This window comes from Dipodomys merriami, unplaced genomic scaffold (assembly GCF_024711535.1).
Source record: "Dipodomys merriami isolate MVZ:Mamm:240054 unplaced genomic scaffold, mDipMer1.0.p SCAF_41, whole genome shotgun sequence".
NCBI lineage: Eukaryota > Metazoa > Chordata > Mammalia > Rodentia > Heteromyidae > Dipodomys > Dipodomys merriami.
In genome coordinates this window covers 331,742-345,793 of record NW_027205715.1, presented here as the reverse complement: position 1 = coordinate 345,793, position 14,052 = coordinate 331,742, and the positions used below count along the sequence as shown (strand labels likewise).

The following is a 14,052-nucleotide window of genomic DNA, read 5'->3' as shown; positions in this document are numbered from 1 at the left end:
CCTTGCATGCCTGAGGCCCTGGGTTCGATTCCTCAGCACCACATAAGCAAAAAAGAAAAAAGCTAGAAGTGGCTCAAGTGGTAGAGCGCTAGCCTTGAGCTGATGAGCTGAGGGACAGCGTCCAGGCCCAGAGTTCAGGCCCCACGACCGGATCCCCCCCCCAAAAAAAATGGAGCTGTACTTCAAACCTGGTAGAGCATTAAGCCTTGAGCAAAAGAGCTCAGGGACAGCACTCAGGCCCTGAGTTCAAACCCCAAGACTGACACCCCCACCCCCAAAAGAGAAAAATCCCACACAGGACAAATGTTTATAAATTATATATCTGACAAGGTAGTTGTATCCAGAATATGTAAAGAACTCCAGAAACTCAAAAATAACCCAATGAACAAAGAGGCTGGACACAGCTCACATCTGTAATCCTAGCTACTTGGTAGGTTGGAGATGGAGCAAAAAATTCACAAGACATCAACATCATTTCAACCAGTGAAGGTACAATGGCAACACACGTATCACGTATCACTCTAGCTAAGCACAAAGCTGAGAATGGGAGGATCATGGTTATAGGCCAGACCAGGCAAAAAAGTTCCCAGGATCTCATCTCAACAGAAAAAAGTCTAGTATGTCATCCCAGTTATAACAAGAAGCAAAATATAGGATCATGGTACAGAGCAGCCAAGACAAAAACCTAGATCCTATCTCAAAAAAAAAATGGGATGGAGGCATGGTTCTGTTGGTAGAATACCTGCCTATCAAGTATGAGGCCTTGAGTTCAAACCCAGTACCACACACAAAATTAAGAGGATGACATGGAAACACTTGTGTCTACACAGCAAGGTTCAATCTTAAAAACAACTTTTTGGAAGGTGGCTCAATGGTAGAGTGTTTGCCTTGCATGCATGAGGCCTTAGGTTTGATTCCTCAGTACCACATAATCAGAAAAAGCCAGAAATGGCACTGTGGCTCAAGTGGTAGCCACCATCCTTGAGCTGAAGAGCTGAGGGACAGTGCCCAGGCCCAGAGTTCAAGCCCCACCACTGACCAAAAAAAAAACAAACCTTTTTTTTTCATGAGCAAGGATTTAAATGTATTCCTCCCAGCAAATGAAAACATGTTCGTCAATAAATGCAGAGAAGCCACAACCATATGAGAGAGACACTTCATACATTTAGAATGATTAGTATAAAAAAATTCTGATAATGGAGGCCAACAGGGCACAATAAAAGATGCTCAACTAATTAAATACAGATCAAAATCACAGATGGAATTCCATACTAATATGACTACAACTAAAAAAAAGGTGACAAGGATATAAGAAATTGGAACTCTCCTGCATAACTGATGATAATGTAAAATGGTAGTTGCTTAAAAGGTTAATCATAGCCAGGTACTGGTAGCTCATGCATGTAACTCTAGCTACACAGAAGGCTGAGATCTGAGGATCTAAGTTTGAGGCCAGCGTGGGCAGGAAAATCGCTAAGACTCTTATCTACAATTAACCACCCAAAGCCAGAAGTGGAGCTTAGCTCAAGGGATAGAACACTAGCCTTAAGACAATACAAATATAATAAACTAAAAAGAGAGAAATTAAGACCTGCATACGTTGTTTGTGCTAATCTAAAAACGATACCATACATTGAAAAACTGGCAGTTCCTCAAAGGGTTAAAACATAGCTATATGTAGAAGAAATCATGTTGAGCAAGGTAAGTCAAGAGCAGAGACAAATGGCACATGGTCTCCCTGATAAATGGATGTTAAATCCAAAATGTAAGGTGATACGACAAAATTAACAAGGCTTAAGAAACAAAGGACTTCCACTCATCTGGTTGAATCACTACTAAATAACCCCATGCTGCTGATCACATATATGGTATATATGTGCACACTGGAGGGAAACCAGGAGGACGACACAGAGCTAGAGGGAATCAGGGGAGAACATACAACAGTGGGACCCATCAGCTGCACTGGACATTGATCAAAATGAACTAAGCAACTCAATGGCAGCGATGGGAGGGAAGGAATAAGTGGGAAAGAGGGAACAGCTGATGCTATGCAAAACAAAAGAAATGTACACATCACCCAATGTGGAAGAAATAACTGTATTGCAAAGCTCAAAGAACTCATCAATGTTATAGAACACGATAGACAATTTGTCCCATGAAAGTTAGAATGTGTTTGTGACTTTAACTAAGCATCACTATCTCACAATACTGTGAAATTTGGGAAACTATGTAATCACTTAATCACAATAAATAATTTGAAAAAAAAAACCCATAGTTATATGATCAATGCATTCTTCGGACTATGCCCTAGAAAATGACAGCAGGTGTTACAAAAACCATATACATAAATGCTAGTATTATTCATAATATTCAAAGAGTAGAAACAATCCTATATAACCATTAACCTAGAGACTGGAATATTCTAAAGCTGAATTTTGCTAGTATCTGTGAATATATTGACTCATTTACCTGATTGGATATCTCAGTAAGGCTGTTTAAAAATGTTCTGAGTGGGGCTGGGAAGTTGGCTCAGTGGTAGAGCGCTTGCCTTGCATGCCTGAGGCCCTGGGTTCGATTCCTCAGCACCACATAAGCAAAAAGAAAAAAAGCCAGAAGTGGCGCTGTGGCTCAAGTGGTAGAGCGCTAGCCTTGAGCTGAAGAGCTGAGGGACAGTGCCCAGGCCCAGAGTTCAGGCCCCACGACCGGACCAAAAAAAAATAAATTAAAAAAAAAAAAATGTTCTGAGTAATGAAGGAGAATCTCCAATGGTACTCACCTTTGCCATCACATAAATGGCACACATTAACAACTGGTCCAGATGTCTGTCCATCATAAGTTCAGGACACTGAATTATGGAGAATTCAAAGCAGGTCCAGATTTTTTTCCTCAGTTCATCTGAAATATCTAGTTTAGCACAAAGATCCCGAAGGCGGACACCAGCTAAGTGGTAAACCTAACAGATAAACAAGACTACTTTAGACTCTGTTTTAACATACATTTTGCAAGCACATGCTTCGTTTAAGAGTATGTAACTTACCTTTCTAAAGAAGAGTGATAAAGAGCTGGTCTTCCTGGGTCTAACATTGCCGTTGGGTAAAGGCTGGCCTTGTTTCAGCTGTTGTCCACCTGGGGAAAGCTGCTGAATGGATACTTGACCAGGGACTTGCAAAGTTGTTCCTGTCACCTGTTGAGTACTCAGACTTCCAGTCAGGGCTTGAGCACTGAGGGGCTGGATAGAGCCAGTAACAGCCTGTGCCTGCCCCCCAACATTGACTTGAACTGGGAAGAATGTTATCCCTCCATTTTCATTGGCAATACCTACAGTTTGTTACAGAGGATGAGAAAAAAGAAAATGTTCGTAATATGAGGCTTTCCTGGCAGAGATTTCACATCTCCTAATCCCTCGCCACTCTATCTCAGATTGCCCCTCCTGCTAAATCTCAGGTAACTTTCCATTAAATGCAAGAACTCAGAACTAAGTGGCTTACGCCTGTAATCCTAGTTACTCAGGAGGCTGAGATCTGAGAATTGTGGTTGGAAGCCAGGCCCAGGCAGGAAAATCTGAGACTCTTAGCTCCAATAAACTACTCAGAAAAAGCAGGAAGTGGTGCTGTGGCTCAAGTGGTAGAGAACTAGCCTTAAGCACAAAGAGGCTCAAGGACAGCATCCAGGCCCTGAATTTAAGCTGTAGGACCAGCAGAGAAGAAACAGAGAAGGAAAGAAAGGAAGGAAGGAAGGAACAAATGAACAAACTCAGTGTCCAACTCTGCCCTCCTTACCTTGTACTGGAATGGTCACTGTTTGTCCATTGTTGGCTGTAACAGTGGCTGTTGCCATGGTGACCAGGGTCTGTCCAGGAACCGGTGTAACAGAAACAGTTTCTCCAGATACATTCTGCACAGGGACAGCATTGACTAGGGGCTGTTGGGAGACACGCCCAGCTGTCCCTCCATCAGAAGGGCTATCACTCTCAAATAGCCTCCTTCTGGTACTACTGACTGTTGGTGAGCTGTATCTATCATACAATGTGGTTGGAGATGTCATGCCTGGGAGCAAAAGAAATCAACTCATTTAACACTAGGAGAACAAATCTGACTTCCAAACAGAACTGCAATACATTGTTTGAAATACTTCATAATTTTAAAAGCAAACAAAAATTACCTAACTCATAGTACATGTACAATTAATGAATTATAAAGAACATTTTGTCTCACATACTCACTTCTTGGTCTACCTTCTAAATCAATTTAGGTTTTGTCTTCTAACTACTACAAATATATATGAGTTAATTTAAGGAATTATCCTGTCTATAATTTTTTGTTCAAATTCAAGCACATGTACAATGTAATTTCACTATAAAGACGGTAGTTGGTAAGAGGATTTGTTGGTAACCCATCTCATAGCTGTTCTGTTTGAACAGTACTGGAGTTTGAACATGTGCATGCTAGGCAGACTTACTACTTGAACCACAACCACGCCCTTTTTTTGGTAAGTTCGCACATAGAGTTCTATTTTAGTCTAGGTCAGGCCTCAGACTAAGATCCTCCTACTTATAACACCTACATAGCTGGATGACAAGCATGAACCTACCATGCCTAACTTTGTTGGTTGAAATGAGGCCTTTCTTTTTGGCCAAGCTGTCCTTGAACCACAATCTTCCTGATCTTTACTTTCTAAATAGATGGAACTATAAGCATGAACAGCATACTTAGCCACCCTGTTGTCTGGGGTTCTTTATTTTTTTTGCAGTACATGAGTTTGAATTCAGTGTCATCTGCTTTATCATGAACCATGTCTCAGCTTTCATTGTTTTTGTCCAGGATTGGCCTTATACGGAGACTCTCCTAACCATTTCTTGTGTAGTTGAGACCACAGGCACGTATATTGATGAGATGAAGTCTACCTTTTGCCCAGTTATCTCTATCGCCTAAGTACTGCGCCCAGTGCCCCCCACCTTTTAGTGCATTTTCTTTTTCTTCATATACAAAATCAATAATAATACTGTTCCTCATCAAGGTGGACATACATGGGTTAGATTCAGTTAAGGTTGTTTGTTTCTTTGTGGTTCTTGGGGCTTGCACTCAGGGACTGGGCAATGTCTCTGAGCTTTTTTGCTTAAGACTAGTGCTCTACCACTTGAGCCACAGCTCCACTTCTGGCTTTTAAAAAATTTTATTATAAAGGTTATGTACAAAGGGGTTACAGTTATGTAAGTCAGGAAGAATACATTTCTTTAGGAAAATGTCACCCCTTCCCTCATGTTCTCCAAGTTTTTCCCTCTCATCCCTACCCACAACTTCTATAGTTAATTCCAAGTTTTTCCCTCTCATCCCTACCCACAACTTCTATAGTTAATTTTCAAAATAGTGTTCAGTGAGTATCACTGCTGCACATTAATTCACCCTTTGTCCCTCCTTTTTTATTTTTATTTTTTGGTAGATAATAGGAGATAAGAGTCTCATGGACCTTCTTGCCTGGGCTGGCTTTAAATTGCAATCCTCAAATCTCAGTCTCCTGAATGGCTAGGATTACAGGTGTGAGCCACCAATGCCCAGCTAGTCTGTTTTTGTTTTTTTCAGATTGAGATATGGCTCACATACCATACATTTCATCCATTTATGTAGTTCAATGGCTTTTGTTATACTAGTTTTGTTTTGCTTTTTTGGTTGGTCATGGGGCTTGAACTCTGGGTCTGAAGAGCTGAAGAGCTCAAGGATAGAGCTCTATCACTTAAGTTACAGCACCACGTCCAGTTTTCTGGTGTTTAATTGGAGGTAAGAGTCTCAGGGACTTTTCTGCCCGGGCTAGCTTTGAACCATGATCTTCAGATCTCAGCCTCCTGAGTAGCTAGGATTATAGGCATGAGCCACCAGCACCTGGCATACCTAACAATTTTTTTCTTTTTTTTTTTTGGTCGGTCATGGGGCCTGAACTCTGGGCCTGGGTGCTGTCCCTCAGCTCTTCAGCTCAAGGCTAGCATTCTACCACTTGAGCCACAGCGCCATTTCCAGTTTTTTCTGCTTATGTGGTGCTGAGGAATCGAACCAAGGGCCTCATACATGTAAGGCAAGCGCTCTATACCACTGAGCCACCTTCCCAGCCCCCGCCATTAACACTTATTAAACTATCTCATTATTCCAAATAAAAAGCTTAATTTTTAGTACCTACACTAGTATATGAACTTTCAAGACACAAACATTTCTCTTCCTTTTTCATTTTCCCTGCAAGTTAGTAGTTTTTGAAACCTAAGACTTGAAGTAGGAATCATAAAAGCTATTGACAAGTAAACCATAAGTGCCAGGGGCCAGCATCTCCTACCTACTTAGGCAGAAAAGTCTGTGAGAATCGCATCTCCAATTAGCCACCAAGCTGCCAGTGGAGCTCTGGCTCAAGGGGCAGAGTGCTAACATTGAGCAAAAAAGCTGAGACAGAGACCAGATTCTAAATTATTTAAGCCCCAGGACCATTACACACACACACACACACACACACACACACACACACACACACACACACACACACACACACACACACACACACACACACACACACACACACACACACACACACACACACACACACACACACACACACACACACACACACACACACACACACACACACACACACACACACACACCCATTCAGGAAAATGGAGAAATAACAGGTACAAGGAAAATTAAGGTGAATTTTAGTGTCAAATCTTAATCTATACCTTAGAAAAGGAAAAACATGGGGGGGAGTAAGTGGAAGAAAAACGAGAGAGGGGGTAACAATGTTGGACATGAAATGTACTCTCATTGTCTTACTTATGTAACTGTAACCCCCTCTGCCCTCCATACACCACCTTTACAATAAAATTTAAATTAAAAAAAAAAAAAAAAGAAAAAGGAAAGGGAAAATTCTACAGGACCAAAAAAGACCAGCCGAATAATAAACAGAAAAAGTTAAGCTACATATCTCTAGAAATAAGGAAATTTTCAGAGATCATTTTTATTTATTTTGGTTTTTGAGATGGGGGTAGTACAGGCTGGTGTAGTCCAGGCTTACCTTGAATGCATAATTCTCCTCCCATAGCCTAAGTGCTAGGATTTTCAGGAGTGTTCATGATGCCCTGTATCTATCACTGTAATTTCTTTTTTTCCCCCCTAGTTATGGGGCTTGAACTCAGGTCCTGGGCACTGTTCCTTAGCTTCTTTTTTTGGGGGTCTGGTCGTGGGGCCTGAACTCTGAGCCTGGTGCTGTCCTTCAGCTCTTCAGCTCAAGGCTAGCGTAGCGCTCTACCACTTGAGCCACAGTGCCACTTCTGGCTTTTTTTCTTTTTGCTTATGTGGTGCTGAGGAATCGAACCCAGGGCCTCATGCATGCAAGGCAAGCACTCTACCACTGAGCCACCTTCCCAGCCCCCCTAAGCTTCTTTTGTTCAAGACTAGCACTCTATCACTTGAGCCATAGTGCCATGCCCAGCCTTGTCTGTTTATGAGGTACTGAGAATCAAACCCAGGGCTTCATGCATGCTAGGAAAGCACTCTACCACTATGCCACATTCCCAGCCCCCCTACCATTAAATATAAGCAAGAGTAGTCTAATATAATTCAATAATTCAGAATGTTTGGGTCTGCACAATTATTCTTTAAAAGAAAAATGAGACTTTGGCAAAGTAGCGGGATACAAAGTCAACCCACAAAAATCAGTCACCTTCCTGTACACCAACAATGTACAAGCAGAAAGGGAAATAAAGGAAACAACCCCATTCACAATAATCCCCCCAAATATATTTAGGAATTAACCTAACCAAAGATGTAAAAGAACTATTTAATGAAAACTATAAAAACTTAAATTACAGAAGACACCAGGAAATGGAAAGACCTTCCATGCTCTTGGATAGGCAGACTTAATATAGTGAAAATAGCCATACTGCCAAAATTAATATACAAATTCAATGCAATTCCTATTAAAATCCCAATGACATACATTACTGAAATACAGAAAACAGACCAAAAATACATATGGAACAACAAAAGACCTAGAATAGGCAAAACAATTCTAGGCAAAAAAGACAACATGGGAAAGACCTCGATGCCAGACTTCAAACTCTACTATAGAGCCATAACAACAAAGACAGCATGGTACTGGCACAAAAACAGACTCCAAGACCAATGGAATAGAAGATCCAGAAATCAAACACTTACAGTCAGCTGATATTTGACAAAGGATCCAAAGACATACAGTGGAAGAAGCACAGCCTGTTCAACTACTGGGCCTGGGAAAACTGGGCAGCCACATACAGAAAACTAAAAGTGGATCCCAGCCTATCACCATGCGCTAACATCAACTCAGAATGGATTGAAGACCTTAACATCAAACCTGAATCTCTGAAACTACTGCAAGATAGAGTAGGAAAGATACTTTGACTTATAGGCACAGGCAGGAACTTCCTGAACAGAGTCCCAGGGTCACAACAAATTGGAGAATTGGAGAGAAACTCAACAAACGGGACTACCTTAAAATAAAAAGCTTCTGCACAGCTAAAGATATAGCAACCAAGCTAGAAAGACAACCAACTAACTGGGAAAAAGTATTTACCAGCAATATATCAGACAAGGGGTTAATATCCAGTATATACAGGGAACTCAAGAAATGAATCCCTCCCAAATCCAACAAACCAATTATTAAATGGACAAGGGAACTAAAGAGAGACTTCTCAGAAGAAGAGATAAAAATGGCAAAGAAACACATGAGGAAATGTTTACCATCCCTGGTTGTGAAGGAAATGCAAATAAAGACAACCCTGAGATACCACCTTACCCCAGTCAGAATGGCCCATATCCTGAAGTCAGCCAACGACAAATGCTGGAGGGGATGTAGAGAAAGAGGAACCCTATTACACTGCTGGTGGGAAGAATGTACACTTATACAACCACTTTGGAAAGCAGTCTGGAGGGTCCTCAGAAAGCTAAATATAGACCTCCCCTATGACCCAGCCATACCACTCCTAGGCATCTATCCTGAACAACAGGAACCAGAATACAAGGACACATGCACCTCCGTGTTTACTGCAGCACTGTTCACAATAGCCAGGATATGGAAACAACCCAGATGCCCCACCACAGATGAATGGATCCAAAAACTGTGGTATCTATATGCAATGGAATATTATGCAGCCATTAGAAAGGACAAAATCATGGCATTGCAGGGAAATGGATGGAACTAGAAGAAATCATGTTGAGTGAGGTAAGCCAAGAGCAAAGAGACAAACAGTACATAGTCTCCCTGATAAGTGGATGTTAAATCCAAAAATTAAGGTGATATGACAGAGTTGACAAGACTTGAGAAACAAAGGACCTCTATTCATCTGATTACACATACAGTATATATGAGCACACCGAAGGAAAACTAGGAGGAGGACACAGAACTAGAGGGAATCAGGGGAAAACATACAACAGTGGGACCCATCAGCTGCACTGGACATTGATCAAAACAAACCAAGCAACTCAATGGCAGAGATAGGAGGAAGGGAAGGAATGAGTGGGAAAGAGGGAACAGCTGACACTATGCAAAAGGAAAGGAATGTACAAATCACCCAATGTGGAAGAAATAAATGTACTACCAAAGCTCATAGCACTCATAAACTTTATAGATCATGAGAGACAATTTGTCCCATGAAAGTTAGAATGTGTTTATGAATTGAATTAAGTATCACTACCCCACAATACTGTAAAATTTGTGAAATAAAGAATTTACAAAAAGAAAAAAGAAAAAAAAGAAAAGTGAGGCTACAAGTGTAGTTCAGTGGCAAGAAGACTTGTGCATGGCATGTGAGAGGCCTTGGAGCTAATTCTGAGCATCACAAAACAGTAGCTATTTCCTATATCTAAATTTTTAAATTATATTTTTATTATCTCTCAGTTGTACTAAAAGGAGTTACATGTCAACAAATGAGTCTATAAGTACAATGCATGTTGATCTGCATGTTGATCGCTATCACCCATTTCAATATTTCTCCTCTCAGTTTTCTTAGTTTCTTAGGATATGTTTTGAATATAAAGACTGCAATCACCTCACCCCTTCCTCTCTGCAAGTTAAACCTTTTACCGAACACATGATATAAAGAACTGCCTAAGAAATAAACCAGATGTATGGCACGCCTGATCTTTTCTGTAATGATTGGGCTAGCCCTCACCACATGGTAGCATAGCTCAAGAGACAAAGGTGAAAACCTTTAAGGCCCAGGAGTCCTCTTATCTAACAGGCTTATCCTGTACCTGACTAGATCATGCAGCTCAGTCCTCAAGATGGTGTCTGTTTCTTCAGATTTTAGGAAAGGAATACACAGCTGGATAAGAACTATACTAAATATATAGTATTCTATCCTTTTAAAAATATACTTAAAGCTGGTGGCTCACACCTGTCATCCTAGCCACTCAGGAGGCTGAGATGTGAGGATCATGGTTCAAAGCCAGCCTAGGCAGGAAAGTCCATGAGACTCTTACCTCTAGTAAAGTACTCAAAAAAAAGCTGGTAGTAGTATTGGGGCTCCAGTGATAGAGCACTAGCCTTGAGCATAAACAGGCTCAGGTATAAATGCCTAGGCCCTGAGTTCAAGGTCCAGGACCAGAAAAAAAAAGTGTATGTGTATATACATATATATGCATTTATATATGTATATATGTATGTATGTATATATATATATATGTATATACACATATTTGCTTAAAAGCCTTTTGAAACAGACTTAAAATATTCTTTTAAAGTATTATTTTTGGTGGTCCATGAATATTTTAAGTGACTCATAGGGTATTTTACTTATAGATTTAGGTGAAATTTAAATTTCTAGATATAAGGCTCCAAAACATTCCTCTTAGTATTTTAAACTTACTTCTTCCAAGTCCTCCAGTATCAGCACGAATTTCACTCACCCTTCTGGGAGTTAAAGGGGAAGCAACAGTACAAATTTCATCTGTTCTTTCCAGGTTCTGAGGTGGCATGACCTAAAAAAGGATTATTTGCACAAAATGGCAATGGTCAAAACCAGCAATGTTCACTATAATTAGCAGTACTCTAACATGAAAGAAAGCTATCTTGGTATATCAGTTATTCCACCATAATAAAACTATCTTCTCTATCTTCACATTAAAGCTAAGGACATTCTGCAAGTCTAAAAATTCCAAACTTTGGGCCTAGGAAGGTGGCTCAGTTGTAGAGTGCAGGCCCTGGTTTCAATTCCTCAGAACCATGTAAGCAGAAAAAACCAGAAGTGGTTCTGTGGCTCAGTGGTAGAGAGTTAGCCTTGAGCTGAAGAGCTGAAGGACAGTGGCCAGATCCAGAGTTCAGGCCCCACAAGTGGCAAAAAAAAAAAAAAAAAAAAAAAAAAATCCAAACTTTGTAATAGGACACTGGTGATGAAACCTTTATTACCTATTTCTAGAGTGAAAATAGCACCATTCTAGGGAACAGAAGACTTGATCAATTTTAAAGGAACACTGAATTTCCACCCCTAGAGAGAAGATACCACGTTTAATTGCTGTGAACAGAAGATACTGATTTACTTAACTTATAGAAAGATATAACGCCGGGCGCTGGTGGCTCACGCCTGTAATCCTAGCTACTCAGGAGGCTGAGATCTGAGGATCTCGGTTCAAAGCCAGCCCGGGCAGGAGAGACCGTGAGACTCCTATCTCCAATAAATCACCAGAAAACCGGAAGTGGCGCTGTAGCTCAAGTGGTAGAGCACTCGCCTTGAGCTGAAGAGCTGAGGGACAGCGCCCAGGCCCAGAGTTCAAGCCCCACGACCGACAAAAAAAAAAAAAAAAAGAAAGATATTATAGTATTTACACAAACCTCTTCACATGTAGGAACTCTGTTTTCATTGTCTTTAATTCTTTGCCAGAGTGGAGACTCTGGTTTCCATGCTAAATGATCTAATATCTGTTCTTCAATCTGATTCAGGTGTTTTACCACTTCTCTACAAAGGCCATCTTCTGCCCTAATGAATACTTCTATTACCTGAAATAAAGAAAATGCCTTGGTTCACTTAATAATAATAATTATTATGATTTTTCACACAAAAAAATTTAATATAAAATAATTTTAGTATAAAAAAGCAAAATAGGCACAGTACTTAAAAATCTCTTTAAAAGCCAGGTGCAGGTAGCTCACACTTGTAATCCTAGCTACTCAGGATGCTGAGATCTGAGGATGGCAGTTCAAAGCCAGCCCTGGCAGGAAAGTCCCTGAGAGGCCAATTAATCACCAAATAAACAGAAGTGGTGCTATAGTTCAAGTGGTAGAGCATTCTACATGAGTTGAAGAGCTCAGGGACAGCACCCAGGCCCAGAGTTCGAGCCCCATGACTGACCAAAAAAAAATAAAAATAAAAATCTCTTTAAATTAGACAAATAATTTATCAAAATTACAAGTTTATTTTGAAAGTTTACTTTGATTTGTGAATACTTAATTTACATATATAAAATATTTTAATGTGATGCATTTCAAAATTTATTTTAAAATATGGAAGGGATAGTAGGGGGAAAACAATGGAGGGGGTAACAATGCTCAATAGGAAGTGTACTCATTACCTTACTCATGTAACTGTAACCTTCTGTATAGTATCTTTACAATAAAAAATAAATAAATAAATAAATAAAAATAAAATAAAATATGCCTTGTTCATTGATTTTGAAAACATTACTCTTAAAGTTTTATATTAAAAGACTGGATATGTAGGTCAAGGGTAGAGTATGTGCTTATTAATCTCCAATACCTGAAAAAAACCTTCTTTTAAAAAGCTCTAGAGGACTGAGAATATAACTCAGCGGTCAAGCATTTACCTAGCATACACATGGGTTTCATCCTCAGCACCACACACACAGTCAAAAAAAACACAGCCAGTGACACTATAAAATTTTGATCACACGTTACATTAGTATCAAAAAAGGAAACAAGCCGGGTGACGTGGCTCATGCCTGTAATCCTAGCTACTTAGTAGGCTGAGATCTGAGGATCACGGTTCAAAGCCAGCCCGGGTAGGAAAGTCTGTGAGACTCTTATCTCCAATAAACCACTAGAAAACTGGAAGTGGTGCCATGGCTCAGGCAGCAGCGTGCTCGCCTTGAACTGAAGAGCTGAGGGATAGCACCCAGGCCCAGAGTTCAAGCCCCACGACTGACCCAAAAAAAAAAAAAAAAAAGGAAACAAACCATGCCACAACTGACTTTCTGTAACAGGCACCTGTGAGTCAGAGGCAGTAGGATCACAAGTTTGAGACTAGTCTGGGTCATAAAAACTAAAGAATGATAGAGAATTGTTTTGTTTTTCCCTGAAAGTTAAATAGTCTTTCATTTAAAAAAAAAAAAAGGACTTTCAACAGGAAGCTGCTATACAAGATTAGCTTCTGGCTTTCAGGCTACTCTTTAAATCCTCCTTGGCTCCTAAGACAAAAATATTCCAAAATCTTTCATGAGGTAGTAATCAAATGAAGGTTTTACCCAAGAGAGATCTTTCATACTACTTTGTGTTACACAAATTTATATAGCTCTTAAGAATGTCCTGTTTCTTTTCTGCTGGATTATTGAATATGTAATTTAAAATAGTTTAAAATACTTACATGCTAATAAAAATTACATGACAACAAGAAGTTGGTCTCATCAACATGCAGTATATTTTGGAAAAATACCTTATAAAAATGATAAAGCGGAACATCAAATATTTCAGCAATGAGTGGAAAATTCCCAGGAGGCTTGTAAGAAAAAGTGATGACTTCAAGGCAGCAGGCCAAGAGTGATCTATGGAATGCATCCTGTTCCAGAATACCCTATAAAACAAAGGTAACAGCATTTACAAACATCAGTCTACTCTAAAAAGGTCCCTTTAATCAAACACCAAAAGAAGTTTTGTTTTCTGAGAGGATGTGTTTACTTTGCTACAAAACCCTTAACTTTCACAAATAAATTCATCTTTTCATTAAAAAAAAATACATAAGCATTTTCAAAAAAAATCTTGTATGGTCCAAAATAAACAGAATAAACATAATTACATCCCTAACCAACACAC

The 14,052-nt window shown here is 39.8% G+C and overlaps 1 protein-coding gene across 2 annotated transcripts in view; it reads right to left on the bottom strand.

Moving 5' to 3' along the window:
* Positions 1 to 14,052, bottom strand: part of Rbl2 (RB transcriptional corepressor like 2) — a 66,607-nt gene that overhangs the window by 17,346 nt on the left and 35,209 nt on the right. For both annotated transcript variants that reach the window (XM_069992302.1, XM_069992301.1), the window contains exons 12-17: positions 13,676 to 13,813; positions 11,842 to 12,006; positions 10,880 to 10,991; positions 3,780 to 4,046; positions 3,038 to 3,318; positions 2,777 to 2,953 (exon numbers count right to left, since the gene is read on the bottom strand). In XM_069992302.1, the coding sequence (XP_069848403.1) occupies positions 2,777 to 2,953; positions 3,038 to 3,318; positions 3,780 to 4,046; positions 10,880 to 10,991; positions 11,842 to 12,006; positions 13,676 to 13,813 (1,140 nt within the window). The remainder of the gene's footprint in view (positions 1 to 2,776; positions 2,954 to 3,037; positions 3,319 to 3,779; positions 4,047 to 10,879; positions 10,992 to 11,841; positions 12,007 to 13,675; positions 13,814 to 14,052) is intronic.